Source organism: Chrysemys picta, chromosome 3, assembly GCF_011386835.1.
Source record: "Chrysemys picta bellii isolate R12L10 chromosome 3, ASM1138683v2, whole genome shotgun sequence".
Lineage (NCBI taxonomy): Eukaryota > Metazoa > Chordata > Testudines > Emydidae > Chrysemys > Chrysemys picta.
Genome location: NC_088793.1, coordinates 112,413,838 through 112,430,087, shown reverse-complemented (window position 1 = coordinate 112,430,087; position 16,250 = coordinate 112,413,838). Strand labels below are relative to the sequence as shown.

At 42.2% G+C, this 16,250-nt stretch overlaps 1 protein-coding gene across 6 annotated transcripts in view; it reads right to left on the bottom strand.

Moving 5' to 3' along the window:
• Window positions 1-16,250, bottom strand: part of SASH1 (SAM and SH3 domain containing 1) — an 817,652-nt gene that overhangs the window by 231,318 nt on the left and 570,084 nt on the right. Inside the window, exon 1 of one of the 6 annotated variants that reach the window (XM_042848224.2) lies at window positions 14,645-14,793. The exons of 4 other annotated variants lie outside the window; for them this stretch is intronic. In XM_042848224.2, coding sequence (XP_042704158.2) covers window positions 14,645-14,689 — 45 coding nt within the window. In that variant the 5' untranslated portion in view covers window positions 14,690-14,793. One more of the 6 variants, XM_065590319.1, reaches the window with a different exon arrangement.

Below are 16,250 nucleotides of genomic sequence, written 5' to 3'. Positions count from 1 at the left end.
GTGCCAGGATGCGTGATGGTCAGATGTAGCTGAGCAATTAGAGACTAGATTGAGACCTTCAAACTTAATTTGACTTGCGACCTAATACAACAGTTCTAAATCCCAGCAGTTGAAATGCCAGTGTATGTACCACTGTCTACGAAGTCTGATTTTGGCTTCCTAATAGAACTATTTTGATAAGATACCACCTGAATTCCATTGGGCAGTGTGTTTTTAATCAGGCACTGTTAGCGTAACAAATTCTTTTCTCTGGTATTTTCAAACTGGGCATGAGCATAATTAAATTGAATTCTCCAATTTCTTTCTTATACAGGGGCCATAAATGTACACTTACCTCCAAATATAGTGTGTAGGGGCAGAAGGGAAAGAGAAAATGTTGGTCTGTTTTTTGCTTTCTTTTGGTGGTGGTAGAAGGGTAGCAGAGGTACTAATAGGATGGAAATATTTGCAAGTATGCATGCCTCTAAGTCCTGATCCTATAAAGATTTACACAGGTGCTGAATTTACTTCACTGGGATAACTGTGTGTAAAATTCAGCCCCTGTGTATATTTGCAGGGACATAGTCCTATTTTGTACAGTGGTTACAATTAAACAGTTAATAAATAATAATAATCCACAGTAACCACACAATGGTACTGGAGATGTCACAGGTTTCTCAATATGCTGTATCTATAAGTTACTGCATTATCCTAGATATTACTTTTCAGTAACAGTGATGAAGTGTTAACTTTTTAATAGCATGTAATATAGAAATTAAAAACAGCATTTTACAGTAATCGCTAAAATATATAAATAATTTTCCTACTGCATGGGCATTATACCATGAACACTCTTGTCAAAGACAAAACATACTATGTAATTGTTTGAGCAGGCAAACAGCGATAGATGTGTCATGAAGGTAATCATCTTTAAAAAATAATCCATTTCCCGAATATCTGAAAGGAGAATCGTTTTCTGCCTGGGGTAATAATGAACATGTTTCTTGTATTCATCCTCCTCCTCAGTCAAATCACTCTCAGGAGAGAAAGTATCACTAACTACAGAACTCAAGAAATAAAAAATAGGCAACATTTTGTTTTGATATAATGGTTTAGACTATTAAATCAAGAAGAAAAAAATGATTTTTTAGGTTATGTTGGAGAACCGTCACAACAATTGTAGATTTTCCAAATCTCTGCAGAGCCAATCTAGCAAAAGGTATTAGTGAAAGTAATTTCACTCTGTGACAGCACAAAGTGCTGCATACCAAAATTGTTTTCTTTTCTCAGAAAAATCTCACCATAAAAGGAGTGAATTCATAGAAGTTATGAAATCAGTGGCACTATGATATGTAATTCATGAATTCTCCTGGGAAGATGTTTGAACAGATTTTAAAACTACAGCCAATGTTTGCAAATGATACGTACCATGTATAAATATATTAATGTGTGAGGCCCCAAACCTGCAAATCCTTAACCATAAGTCTCCTAGGACCATTACTCAGGAACAGTAATTGATGGTTGTCACTTCGTAGCTCAGGAGTGTGGAACATTCTTTGTGCTCCCAAGTGCTTGCCTCACCAGCACACCTCACAATGGAGCTCCCGGATGAGAGAGGTCACTCAGAGGGCCATTCTTTGCCCCTTGAATTCTCACTGAACATGTGAAAGCCAGTAGCAGGGTAACCCCTTTCTCAAGGAGGGGCGGGCTCTCCCTGCTGTCTCTCCTAGCCCACTAGAAAGGAGGGGACAACAGATATTCATATAGGAGACTGGAGCTAGATAGGGAACTCCCAACTTAGACAATTCTTCTCCCATCAGGTGCTGATGTTGTGCCACCTGCTAGGAGGAAGACAAGAGTTCTATACACTCCCCAGCCAGACACGAGTACCTCCTCCGACTCTCATTTCAGATTCTTCCACCTGATGAGCCTCCGTTTAATCAGCCAGTGAAAAGGCAGGAAAGGGCACTCTAAGCCCAGAAAGAGGAAGGAGTACAAACTTGCCTTTGCATTTATCAGTGGAGGGAGAGAAGCACTCTTCCTTTATGCCTTGCTCAGCACCTCTAGCTTGCTGGGAAGATGTCAAGTCACAGGCCAATGTGAGTTTACGAGTCGAGCACTAGCACCTTCTATGCGCTGGTCTAATGTTAATGCAAATACTCTTGCAAGGTTTCCCCTTCACTGCCTCCAATTTGCTCATCTGATGTCATGGCAAAGGCCTTGGGAGTTCAATGGTTCAACATTGCTAGCTTAAGAGGTCTCTGGCTCAGCAGCTCTAGTTTGCTGGGCTTGATGTAAAGGCACAGGCTTTTGTGATGTTAATGGCTTAGTATCTGTTTTGCTGGGAGGCTGTCCAGGTACATGGTTCTGCACAGGCTTTTGCTCTATCTTCCTGGGCTGAAGCAAATGCATAGACTTTGTGAAATTATTTACTGTCTCAGCATTTCCAGTTTGTTGGGCTGCTGTGAGGTCACAAGCTCAGCAGTTTTAGCATGCTGGGCTGCTATCAAGGCACGGGCATCTGTGAAGGTTACTGGCTCAGCACCGCTCATTTGCTGAGTTAATGTGAAAACAAGTCTCTGAGCTGATTGTTACAGTATCTCTAGGTAGGTGGGCAGACGCAACACCAGCAGTAGAAAGCCCAGTTGAGAGGGTAGCTGGCCGGCCAAAGGAGTAGAATATTTTGAACTCTAGTCTTGAAGTTTGTATTGGGGAATAAATTGTTCGACAGGTAAGGGTGTTCTGTTGTTGCTTGCTTTATTTTGTTTTAAAGATATCAATAAGGACTGTGTTTTTTGGTGATCTCCTTAGGTATCTTGCCAGAGGGCCTTTCCCCGTGTATGGAGTTCCCTGGCTCATTGCCTTATAAGCAAAGACTGTTTCCAAGAGCAAATTCCCTTCTCAGATATATTTCGAGCTGAGAGTGGACTCCCAGGAAGAATGGGCTTTGAAGTCTGATGTTAATGCCATCAGATCACATCAGGCCTATACAGTAATTTTGCTCACTAAGTATTTTAATGGCCATGATTGGTATGATGAGACAGTGCTGCTACAGAGCCAGGTTTTCCCTCAGCAATACCCTGATTTTTATTTTTTTTTTTAAACAGATCTGCTCATAGGATTATGCTTAGATGGGTAAGGACATGGATTCTCAGCCTGAAATAGCAGACAACTAGAAAGGACAAAGTGACAAACCAGGATCTGTGAATTCCTCACACTTGGCTGGCATGACCCATTCCTGCTGTTGCTGGAGTAGATTTGGCAGGCACAAGCAGCAAGAAATCTTAGGGTTAGTTTACACAGAGCAAGTTTTTCCTGCCATTTTTGTTGTCAGTTTTCTATATTGATTTCTTCCCTATGCAGTTCCAAGTTTAAGTCAGGGAGAGCTGTATTGATCCAAGAAAGCTGATCTAGTTTCTCTCCCAGTGAATGTGAGGTGGGTAGGGTAGAGAATGGTACCTGCCACTGCTCTTTTTGTTAGGAGCGTGTTAGAAATTCACTTACAGCAATGATATAGATTAAGCCTTCACATATGGCTCTCTCTGCAAATATTTCCAGTAATCCGATTTGGCAAGAATGATAAGATGCACACTGAGGAATCTATTCCCAAGTAGCTCCCATTCATACAGCAAAGAGCTGGCCACTACACTGGATTTAGTATGCAGGCACTGGATGGCATTGGTGGCCTGCGATATTTAGGGGGGCAGACTAGATGATCTGGTCCCTTCTGCCCTTAAACTCTATGACCGTATGTACTTCAGATGAGTTGTTCTGATTCCATCCTGTCTCTCATAGGGCTACATTGCTAATAGTGATTCTTCATACCTCTAAGTAGAAGGAGCTGTGCTTTTATAATAGGAGGCTCTGAAGTCTGTCCTTACAGCTGCCCTGAGCCTCAATTCAGTGCATGCATAAAAGTTATCTGCTGAATCTGGGTCATGGTGTGTAACACAGTGACAAGTTGCTACACGTTTGTTACTCTATTAATGGGAATTGTGTACCTCAGTGGGGCATATCCCCCAGAGGCACTCTGTTTTTAGGGTTAGAATGTCTGGAAAATCTACTGCATTGGGTAGTCCGGACATATGTAAACATCCCATTGACAGAGGAAAATATGTAGAATAAATATAAATGACAGAAGAGGAGTATACAGTACCTATGCAGTACATATGCAACCCTCAGTTTAATTCTAAGGCATTCCAATGATTAGGTAATATTGGAAACATGTTCCACAGTAATACAGAACAGTTTTAGAGAGGGTGATCTTTTCTATAGTCACAGACACCTTCCAAAACACTGCAAATAGGAAGAAATCCATTGGGTCTTATTTGCCATTGAAGCTTCCTGAGAGATAAGTGTTGAGTGCACTAAGCCTACAATTCTTTTTGCTAATGAGCATCATTAGATTTGTGTCTGACAGGAAGAATATGCACAGGGAATATCACCCCCAAACATTTCAACCTCTCTGGAATATGCTTTTGAGAGATAAGTCCTAATGAATACAATGCTCCAATTGTCTAAACTACTGTGAAAGGGCAGGTGCACGAACACCTCAGTGCAAATATGAGCGAACAATGGCTCCAGAGACCCCCGTGACAGGTGCTGAAGTGACAGAGGTTTAAATGCCACTTCCAATCAGAGCACTGTAGTTAAAGGCCAGGTATGCAGACCAATTCTGTAAGATCTTGAAGTTGTTCTCTTACTGCTGACAGGAGTGAGAGACATTGATAAATCACCCTATTATAATGAGCGATACAAAAATTCAGGTACTTAGAGAAATGATCAACAGAGGACTGAAAGAAACAAAAAGACCCAAGAAGATAGCTGATATGGAGTTGGAAATTAGTGATACCAGCAGTTGGAAGATAAGGACAAAATATACCAGCATCTTTGAACTCAAATGCTGAAACTCCAAACTATGGGCATGCCATTGACTGATCACAAAGCAACCTACATTTTAAAGGTCCAAAGGCCACATATTTTAATGTATTTAAAGTTTAAGAGTGTCCTGATTACTTCTTAAATGAAACTAAAAGTGAATATGGATTCATTGTTTCATTTCTCTGTGCATGGGACTGCCAGGTCACCCTCCTCCTTTCTGTAAAATTCAGACAGTGAGCTGTTCATTTTCCTCATGGGATTCTCAGTATATATATATCAGTACAAAAGAAAAGAAACTCCCCATCACCCAAGCACACGAGAAAGAGCCCAAATAAACTTATAGAAGAGAATGGGGGACAGTATGTCAACTGAGAATTAGGATATTTGGGATACATCTGTGGACATCAACTGTCATTCACTAGTCAGTACATCTCCAGCTTAAGGAAACTCATTCTCACACATTGCAGCAGCTGCTACTGTTTTAATTGTGAATAGTAATAAGCCATATGGTGTGGCAAAGCAAAAAATAAAAAATAAATAAATCACACATTCTTACATGAACAAATATTGTTATTGCAAAAAGCACAAACACATCAATGTGTGTGTCTTTTCTCTGGGGAAGTATATAGCCTTCAACCTAACTCTAACAAAATTGCCTCTTCCAGATGAGCAAATTACCTGCAAGTGCTGGGTTTGGGTGTTCAGAATTTAAATGAGTTACTGGAAAACGGCACACCCCCTTGCATTTATGTATAGTGCCTTAAAAAACAAACCAACAGCTTTCAGCCCCACTGAGGTAGGAAAAAACACACAAAAATACACCATGAAAAAGGGGTAAAATGGCAGTGAGAAAAGTATTTTCTCCTAATTGTAATATGTGGATTCCCTTCAATAGTTTTTGCTTCCTTTCCCAATTCATTCTAAAGAGAGGAACATGAACATACTGTGCCCTGTAAATGGATCAGCAGTGGCATGCTAGAGTATGCAGCTGTGCTTTCCAGCTAGTCAGCAGCAGTCTAAATATATTTGACGTTGATGGGTGGTTTTGGCTGGGGGTGAGTTAGGAGCTTTCAGAGTTGCACACAGAAGTCTCGAGTCTGCAAGGTGCTGTGTGCCCTCCACACCTACTGAAGGCAGAAGGATGTGAGAGTCATCAGCGCTTCTAGACCTTGCGCAATACTTTGCAGGATTAAGTCCAGAGACAGAGAGGGTAGAAGTAGCTCACTGTTTCTCCTCCCCTGGCTCTGTGCACACGAATCTTGAATCTCCCCTTAAACTCTGGGACACCATAAGATTCTCTTCCTCCCATGGGAAAATTGTTTTGGCTTTGGTCCATGAGTTTTGTAATGCTCTGTGTGACTGTATTTAACACCTTTAGCTTTAGAATTTTCATACTCCTATCTACAGAAAATCTTTATACTTTACCACTTTAACTAAAGGAAGGTGCGATCCCTTTGTATTGTTCACTATTTGTTTGAAGATGGCAACACACACTGGGGAACTTGCAGTTTTTCAGTGAGTGTTTCCTGAAGCATATCCCAATGGCAGGGGCAGCTCCAGGCATCAGCGCAGCAAGTGCGTGCCGGGGGCAGCAAGCCGCGGGGGTTGGCCTGCTGGTTGCTGTGAGGGCGGCCGTCAGGCTGCCTTTGGTGGCATGCCTGCGGGAGGTCCGCCGGTCCTGCGGCTTCGGCGGTAGGGATGCTGAAGGCGCGGCACCAGCAGACCTCCTGCAGGCGTGCCATAGAGCCGCCCCTGCCCAATGGCCTTACTACAGTGAAAAGATATCAGTAACAGCAGGCCCAACTACATGCTATGATTTGGCTGGTAGCATAGATCCTGCAGAGCTTGACAGATGAGGACCAACCAGGGAATCTCTTATTTCAATATATTTAAGACACTGCCTTGATCCTGCCTCGCAGTCCAATAGAGGTCTCACCTTACAAAAATTACATTAGTAGATTGTGATTGTGTTGCTAGCTTGTTTTACACTGAATGAAATACTTGAGCAGACAACAGAGACTCTAGGGCACTTTTCTGAGCCCAAGAGACAGAAAGTAATGAAGTCAGAAAGCCATCAACCACTGCCTGAACACAGCAACATTCCAGACCAATCAATGCTTCTTACACAGTCATAGTTAGAGGCTATCGGTAGTTCTAAAAAGAGGAAGTATACTAGTATTAATATTACTTTCGATTAATAACCTAACACTGAAGATTGCTGTAACAATGTAGCTGTCTCCCAAGAGCCCCCTCATGCCCGGGGTGGCTCTGCAGTGCCCTGCCTCACTGCCCTCTGTCAGGGCTCCTTAATAAACTCTACACACAGTCATGCTGGAGATGTGGATTGGCCCTCCGGCCAAGTCAAAAACAAATGTAATCCCTTCCAGGGTTAACAAAAGTACATCTAAAAAGTCCCAGCAAACAAAAGGTTCTTCTGCCCTCTTCAGCCCACCGCCTGGACTCTGTTCTCAGTCCCTTTCTGGGCTTTGAGTCCTTCCCTCTGCTCCAGTACAGAGCACTCAGCTCCTAAGCTGGCTCCACTAGAGTACCCAGCCTCCCGCAGACCCTGGCTCAGGGCCTTCCACACGAGCCTGTCCGCCCTCTCCTCCCTCACACTGATTTCTCTCTGTTCTTCTAAAACGTGCAGTTGCCCATTAAAGCATCAGCTCACCTTTAGACTTAAAGAGATCATTAAGGCTAAATAGCTATTTAAATCTCACTGTAAGGCATTTTTTCCACCCTTCTAATTGCACCTTATCCAATTTTTCAACATCCTTTTTAAAATCTGGATTCAGTATTTTAGTATCAGTGTCTATGTATTCTAGTATTCAGTCATCTAGTGTCTCTCCATACTCAGGGCAGTGGCACAGCCTCTCAATATATATTGAAATAAATAGCTTTTAAGCTCTCACTGTTTAAGCCTAATTTAAATAGGTTAGGCCTTCATTACAACTTCAGTTTCTATACGGCAACCGACCCTATCCATGATGCTGAGTAATCACTGCCTTGTTCTCAAAAGGTGGTCTCTACTGCAAGAAGAAATGTAGCACCAGGAAGATGCCATGTTCTCAGCGTGCCTTTTTGATGGGGCAAAACTTAACATTGCAAATCACCACTGGGAAACTAGCACTGATTAAGAAATTGCTCTTGGTGTATAGAAGCATGGATAAGCCCAAATAAATGCCATTGTTAAAGGGTGACTCATAAGTAACTGAAAATAAGCAAGACTTTTCCTCTAATAGAGCCTATACGGGGGTGGCGGGGGGGGGGTACTTACCCATGTATACACTATTTGAAGTGTGAAAACACGTGCACTGCCAAACAACAAATCCTGAAGGCTGGCATAAATCTTTTGCCCAGTTTTATTACTATCTATCAAACAGACTGTGGGGTGAACATGCAGAGAATAAGACCATAAAATGAATCAACTTTGGAAGTTAACTTAGGTACAAAAGACTGATGGGCAGGCATTTGCCAACATCACTGGCAAATCAAAGAATTTTAGTTAGTGTGGTGATTTCTTCTTGCTAGAACTCTCCCACCCTTCCCGCCTCCAAATACATAGTTTAAAATAAAAGGTCTCTTGTTTTATCTTGTTTTAGAATTTTCAATACTTTGGATGGTTTTGAAAGTGATGTCCTCCGTTTATCTGCATAATAGGTGCAGTAGAAGTAGCAGCAGTGCAAGCTGCCTTGCGGATCTCTGCAAGGGTACCTCAACTCTGGCAAACAGGGACCACCTCAGGGGATGAGAGGCATGTTCAGGCTCCATTCCCATGCAGTGCTTGGCCTGTCGGCCAAGATTGCCAATGGCTTTGTCAACTGTGATGTGACATGTTCAGTAAGAAATCTAGTCAACCGAGCATCAAACAGCAATGACATTAATTCACAACTTGTTCTTGGCCAGGTTCCAACGGGTGGCCTAAAGGCAAAAGACTTTATATGTAATTATTGCAGACACAAACACCCTGAAAAATCTCTGCTATTTGTACATATATATTGAATAATTAAAAATATGATTAGAAAACTTATGAAAAAGTAATTAGTTTGGAAACTGTATATCTAGTTAAAAAGAAAAAACAAAAACAAACAAACAAAAAAACCAACACAAACCAAACCCCTAAACATCAGGGCAAAAAATATATATATCAGGAAATATTTAAATAAAGTTAAAAAACAACCTTAACTTTGCCTTCTTCTCCCCAGTCACCATTCCCCCTCAGCTGGGATTGTAGAAGGTTAGAGATTCAATAAGCACAATGAGACAGTCCATGTCACCACATGCTTCTAACACTGTTGCCCTTGTCCTCCCTGCATTTGTTTGTTACAACCACTTTGGGTGTCTGCTTTTAATTAATGCCCAAATCTTGTAATTGAAGTCAACAGGAGCAAATCTGTCTGGAGTCAGTTGCCAGATTGGAGCATTGTAAGCGTTGAGGCAGGGACTACCTCATTCTAGATGTCTGGATACCAGACGTACTATATGCCTGCATAGGGTTACCATACGTCCAGTTTTTCCCGGACATGTCCGGCTTTTCGGCAATCAAACCCCCGTCCGGGGGGAATTGCCAAAAAGCCGAACATGTCCGGGAAAATGCCGGCCGGGCACTTCCACTCCTGCGGCTGCTCTGCTCCTCCCCTGACTCTTCGGCTCTGTTTAAGAGCCGAGATGCCCGAGTGCTATGGGCTTCAGGCAGCTCCCTTGCCTCCGGACCCCAGCCACCGGCCGGGCACTTCTCCTCCCGGGCTCCGGCAGCGCAGGGTCTGGAGGCACGGGGGCTGCCCGAAGCCGGTAGCGCTCGGGCAGCTCGGCTCTTAAACAGAGCCGAAGAGTCAGGGGAGGAGCAGAGCCACTGGCCGCGGCGGCTCTGCTCCTCCCCTGACTCTTCGGCTCTGTTTAAGAGCTGAGCGCTATGGGCTTTGGGCAGCCCCCATACCTCCGGACCCTGCGCCGCCGGAACCCGGGAGGGGAAGTGCCCAGCTGGGGGCGCAGGGTCCGGAGGCATAGGGGCTACCCGAAGCCCAAGCGCTACCGGCTTCATGGTTTGCCGGGCAGCCTCCAGACCCTGCGCCCCCGGCTGGGCGCTTCCCCTCCCGGGCTTCAGCTGCGCTGGGGAAGCGCCGGCCGGGGGCGCAGGGTCTGGGGGCTGCCTGGCAAACCGTGAAGCCAGTAGCGCTCGGGCAGCCCTTTCCGCATGGCTGGGACTGGGAGGGAGGAGGGGGCGGAGTTAGGGCGGGGAAGGAGCGGAGTTGGGGCGGGGCTGGGGGTGGGGAAATGGGCGGGGCCAGGGCCCTGTGGAGGGTCCTCTTTTTTTATTTGTTCAATATGGCAACCCTATGCCTGCACACCAGCCAGCATTCTGGGGTTCCCATATAACTGGGTCTCCAGGATCTACTGTAATGGAAATGATAGATAGTAATAATATTATAAAAGCTTTACATGCATACTTTGAGCTGGGTACTTTTAATTCTTCCCATAAACAGAGGTTGGAGAAGAGGTCCTACACCATCTTTCAGGAATAGGACAGCAATCACAACATCTCACTCTACTTTCTGCACATTTGAAACATGACCTGCTCCTGTCCATCACCTTAATATGGACTGGATATCCAGAGTCACCTTCCCAATATTGACAAGAGACTTCAAACTTGCCAAAGATCAACTTTTCTATGGCCAGCCTGATCACATGGGCTGGACCCCAACAACTTATTTACCCTCTATACTGACCTAAGAGTCCACTGTACCTAACGGATGCTTGACATCATTGTTCAACCAAAAATTCTATTTCTTTCATGTGGCATGTAGGTGGGTTCTTCACTATGAGTAGTTAGGGATGATGTTAGAGAATGTGAACATGCTCAAAGTTCCAAAGTACAGAGTTTGTATTTTTTAAACTATGGTACGTCTACTTTTCCTGGCCTTCCCCTCCCAACTAAATTACTATGTTCTAAAAGTGTGCAACCTTCATGCTATTTTTAACATGAATATAATGCAATGCAATGGCTGGAAGTTGAAGCTAGACAAATACATTTTTAACAGTGAGAGTAATTAACCATTGGAAGAATCCATGCAGGGTTGCAGTGGATTCTCCATAACTGGCCATTTTAAAATCAGGGTGTGACGTTGCACCCCATAATGCTTCATAGAAATAGGCTTATGAGTGTAAATATGACATAACTGGAATATGTTTTATGCTAGATATGCCATGTAACATATCTTTGCAAAGGTTATGTTCTACTGAATGTATTCATCCTATTCGTATGCATGTAACATTTTTATATTTGAAGTTATGAGCACTGGCTCTATGCTTGTATTTAAAGTGTTTGCTGTAGGAAGCACATAAAGCAGATTTGGTCAATGTAGTGTGAAGGGGTTATTCAAGTAATTGGGATTGCTTAGCTAACAATGGACCTTGATAGATGCCAATCCACATCTGAGCTTTCCTGGGAATGTTTGGGCTAACATGTGGGCAGTGGCGTCAGCCTGTAGAGAACTGAGTCATGCATGGACATCTGACATGCCCAGGTACTCCAAAACTCCATCTTGTAGCTGTGATTCTACACAGGAGGCTAGAGGGGTTTCTACCCACAAGAGAAAGCCTATATAAGCCCCTGGAAACCCCTTCATTTTGTCTTCAGCTGGCTCAAGAGGCAGCCTCTCCACCCCAAAGAGATGCCTGAAAGAAACTGGAACAAAGGACAATAACTACAGGGGTGTGAGTGACTGCTGGACCCAGACTAGGAGGAAGCCTAGTCTGTAAAAGAAGCTTATTGGAACATCTGAGAGTGAGATTTACCTGCATTTAGTTTCCTACTGGATTAGCTTAGACTGGCAAGTTTTATTTTATTTTGCTTGGTAATTTACTTTGTTCTGTCTGTTATTACTTGGAACCACTTAAATCCTACTTTTTATATTTAATAAAATCACTTTTTACTTATTAATTAACCTAGAGCAAGTAATTAATTCCTGGGGGAGCAAACAGCTGTGCATCTCTCTCTATCAGTGTCATAGAGGACAAACAATTCATGAGTTTACCCTGTTTAAGCTTTATACAGAGTAAAACGGATTTATTTGGGGTTTGGATCCCATTGGGAACGAGGTATCTGGGTGTTGGAGACAGGAACACTTCTTAAGCGGTTTTCAGTTAAGCCTGCAGCTTTTTGGGGATGTGGTTCAGACCGGAGTCTGTGTTTGTAGAAGGCTAGCGTGTCTGGCACAACCAGGCAAGGTACTGAAGTCCTAAACTGCCAAGGAAAACAGGCTCAGAGTTAGTCTCAACACGTCAGGTGGCAGTTCCCAAGGGGGTTTCTGTGACCCAACCCATCACACAAGCTTGGACGTTTTTCTAAAAAATCTGCTTTCGGAATTATTTTGGGAAAGTTCTATGGCCTGTGTTGTACAGGAAATCAGACTAGACGACCACAATGGTCCTTCTGGCCTTAGAATCTGCGAGAAGAATGATGAAAAGGCACATTGTCCTATAAAGTGACATTTTATGGACCTGTGAAGATAAAACTTCTGTGTCTGCCCCAGAAAAGTATCAGTATCTTAATTTCAAACTAGGTAGAAACCCATTAGGCTGCACGAAGATCATCTGCCTTTCTCCTGTGGCATTTATAAGCCCAAGTTCTGGGCCTACCGGCTCTCTGCTCCTGGCAGAGCTTGCAAACTCCATAGGAAACTGTCAAGTTTATAAAATCCATTGGTGTTTGCAGGGTTTATAATACTGGTAGAAAAGGAATAAAAAAAAGAGAGAGAAAAAAAGTAAAACTGGGCATCTGTCCACTAGTTTTTATTAGAAATAACTGCATAAAACAATTTTGGTATATTTAGGGCAAGTCATCTGAGGCCTTGCCTACACAGAAGCATGCACTGAAATAACTAAAACCATTTTAGTTCACTCAGTTTGGTGTTATTTTGGTGCAAGTGGGCAGACTCCTGTGCACAAGTGGAGCCTCATTGACTAAGTCCGGCTCTGCATGGGCACAGAAGCTCAGCTGCAAGAATCTCATTGCAGGATCAGGGCCTAAGTGTGCACTAGGTAATTCATTTCACCTGTGACCTTCTGTCATGAGTTAATATTGTCTGAACAATTGATGGAAGATGACAAAATGAAATTTCATACTTGGTAGACTTGCTAGAATTTTATTTATAATGAAAAACTCAACTTAGTAAAAGTCATTCATTTCTAACATTTATCTTGTTTATGTACACCTGGACTTTCAAGATTTGGACAGCCCAAAGCAGTTAGTTACTGTTTTATTTTAAAAAGAAATTAAAGCTATTAATTCCTTTCAAACTCAGTTTTTGTTTGTGTGTGGTTTAAGTTTAATCCTCTTTTCCCAATAGTAACGTCATGCTATCCACATGCACAAGGAAACGGATATGAGGTCATTACAGAGTAAATATGTGATCTCTAATAACCCTTTGCAATTTTATCCAAGGATCCAAACAGAGGTGACGCATAACTGCTGATTGGAGGGGGGAAGGGAGTGGGAGGTGAGGTGTGTGGAAGGGGACGTGGACATATTTTCAACCAACTCCCCACAAAAAACAAACAAACCCATAAATCCTGGCAGAAATCTGGGTAAGCACATGATCCCATGTGCTTATCTCTCCCCCCGCCCGCCTCCATGGCATGTCTGGATCCAAAAGCATTTTACAAACATTGATGAATAAAGACTCACAGCTGCCCTGTGGGGTAGATAAAAATTATCCCCCCCCCCGCCATTTTACAGATGAGAAAGCTAATGGATAGATGCTGCCATGGTATCTTTCTCAATGAATAATATACTAATTAAATGTGGTAGAATCTGGTCCCATGTGGCTTGCCCAAGCTCATATAGCAAGTCTGTGGCAGAACAAGGAGTCGGATTCCAGGACTCACTTTAACCATTAGGTATTGCTGTCTCTACAACAAAAGAACTTCTTTAATTACTTTGGTCAATATTTTTTTTTGACCTGTTCAAGTGAGCAAATGCCCAAATTACCATCAGTAATCAGAGAACTGATAAGTAAAGCTTACTTACCCTAACCTACAGGCACAGCATATCATTATCTCTCTATTCATAAGTGCCCGTTACTATTTCTAGACTTTTCAATTCATCTACCATATACAGAGGCAAGAAAATCAGATTGAATTTTTTTTTTTAAAGAAACGTTGCGTCTCTCTGTGGCTGAAAGTGATAGCTCACTGACTGAGGTAACAAACTGTATCTCAGTGGGGGGGGGGGAAAAAGGAAATGGCAAATCCAGCTGTTTACGAAACACACAGAATGCTGTGGAAGCAGTTTTCAGAAAGAGAGCAATCGTATTCTTAATCATTTAATAAGATTTTCCTCCATCTGCAACAAAATTAGTTTTTCCTTGCAGACTGGAATAGACCAACAATAAAAATTCCTTATAATTAAAAACAACACAAAGGTTTTTGAGACTATTTAAAAATATAAAGGTTTATATTGTGTACATATATCTACTGTATAGATTAAAAAAAAATCTATTTGACCAGGGCACGTTCTGTTTTCAGAAGTCACAATAGATCTGATTAGTATTTCCTGCCATCCAAAGAATTTACATTCAGTTTTTTCATGGCACAAGAGTGGTTATCATTGATAGTGTCTTGTAAATTGCATAGCCAGCACATCCTGTTTTCTCCTTTAAGATAACATATAAGCCTGCAATCTTAATGCCAAAAAAAAAATCACTTTCATCTTAATTTTCAAATATTGTTGTATAAAGAGCACAGTAACATAACCTTTCACTCACCACTTCTTACTTCAACTCACCAGGACTTGATTCCAAAACTCAGCTTCATTTGCAAAATGCTCCATAGCAAAGAGAGAAATTATTTCTTCCTTGTCAAAAATATCACTCCAACTACTCAATCGAGTGTAGGAAAGAAGACATTGTATTGCTACAAGAGCATTCTAAAACACAGTGTTGTGTTCTGCTGATGCAAGGAAGTTTTGTAGAAAGCGAGGTCACAAGTAAGCAGGGGAGTGGCATGTTACTTATGATTCAAAAGCTAAGTATGTCTCACATATTGTGCAGGCATTCAATTGAGTTATACTCAGACTCAAGAAATAATACATATCCCCTAACTGCCATTCATAAATCTTCAACTCATGTTACCATGTGTAACTTTGCCACACCTCAAAAATGATGTTCCAAGTACAACCTTCTAGTGGGTTCTGTGTTCAGCCAAGAGAAAGCAAAGCAAGCTTGAGCCAGAGGCTTCTAATTATACGTCTCTGATGTGCAAGTTTAAGGTGTATGAAGTTACAGAATACACATATAGAACTAAGTGTGGGTGTTACTTATAACTAAGAAAGTAACTTCAAGCCCATAATCTGCATGTAAAATTAAGTGAACTCTGCTACTATAGACTCTCAGATGTGTGTAGCAACTATTCTAACAGGAAGAAATTATACAAACTTAAGTCTGCTTGCATGATTATCAGTTATTATAATTATTTAAAGTGAGCTGTCTATTAAAGAAAAAAGGAAAGACAAATGTGCAGAGTATTATGGAGAAATGGAGATATTCAGTCTCAGGTGCAACCTACAGGAAACATTTGCCTCCTGACATGTATTTACCACTCCCATCAACTCTAGTGAGAGTTACATCTGTGCACCGAGAGGAGAATGTACTCTGAAGAGTTTAGCAAAAACGTATTGATGCAGGATGAAAAGGGAGACATTACAACCTAATGATCAGCTGTCACGAGGGAGAAACCAGTGGAATATTAGTAATTTTTAGTGTTTGTACATGATCTTTAAAGCTTTCACTCAGCTGCCCTTACACGTAATCCAAAGAAGGTGGAAAGATTTACAAGTCAGCAGACTAGAAATACCACTCAAAGGCAATAAATACTCGTCAGACCTTTATGTACCCATGAAACCTTCTCTAAGGGGATCAGACAAGCTTTCCCCCCTGCAAGCTCCCATTTGACATATTTAACTGTTGCACAGTATGCAAACTGTGTCTCTTGATAGCTCATGACAAGCCAGCACCACCTGACATTTTGCCTGTGCAAAGTTTACAACATGTAAAGTGAGAAATCAAAGCAGTTCAGTCAATCCAGACTCATTTTCTTTACAGCTTCAACCTTTATTGTTCAAAGATTGTTGTAATTTGCAAGCAGAAAAAACAGTTTACTTAGCACCCCTTCTTAAAGCCCTCTTCTGACTACCTCATTGTGCTTGCAAGTTCTTTTTGTCGCTAGCAGGCGTAAAAAAGAAAAATGCATGGGCCAAGCAACAATGTAGAATGGAAAGATCCCTTAAAAGAGAAAATGGAGCAAGTTGCGGGGAACATCAGCTGCTCAAAATAAATAATCAGAAACACCATTGCTACAGTTTTCTCCAAATCCTGTAGTACCCTAGTGGAGTC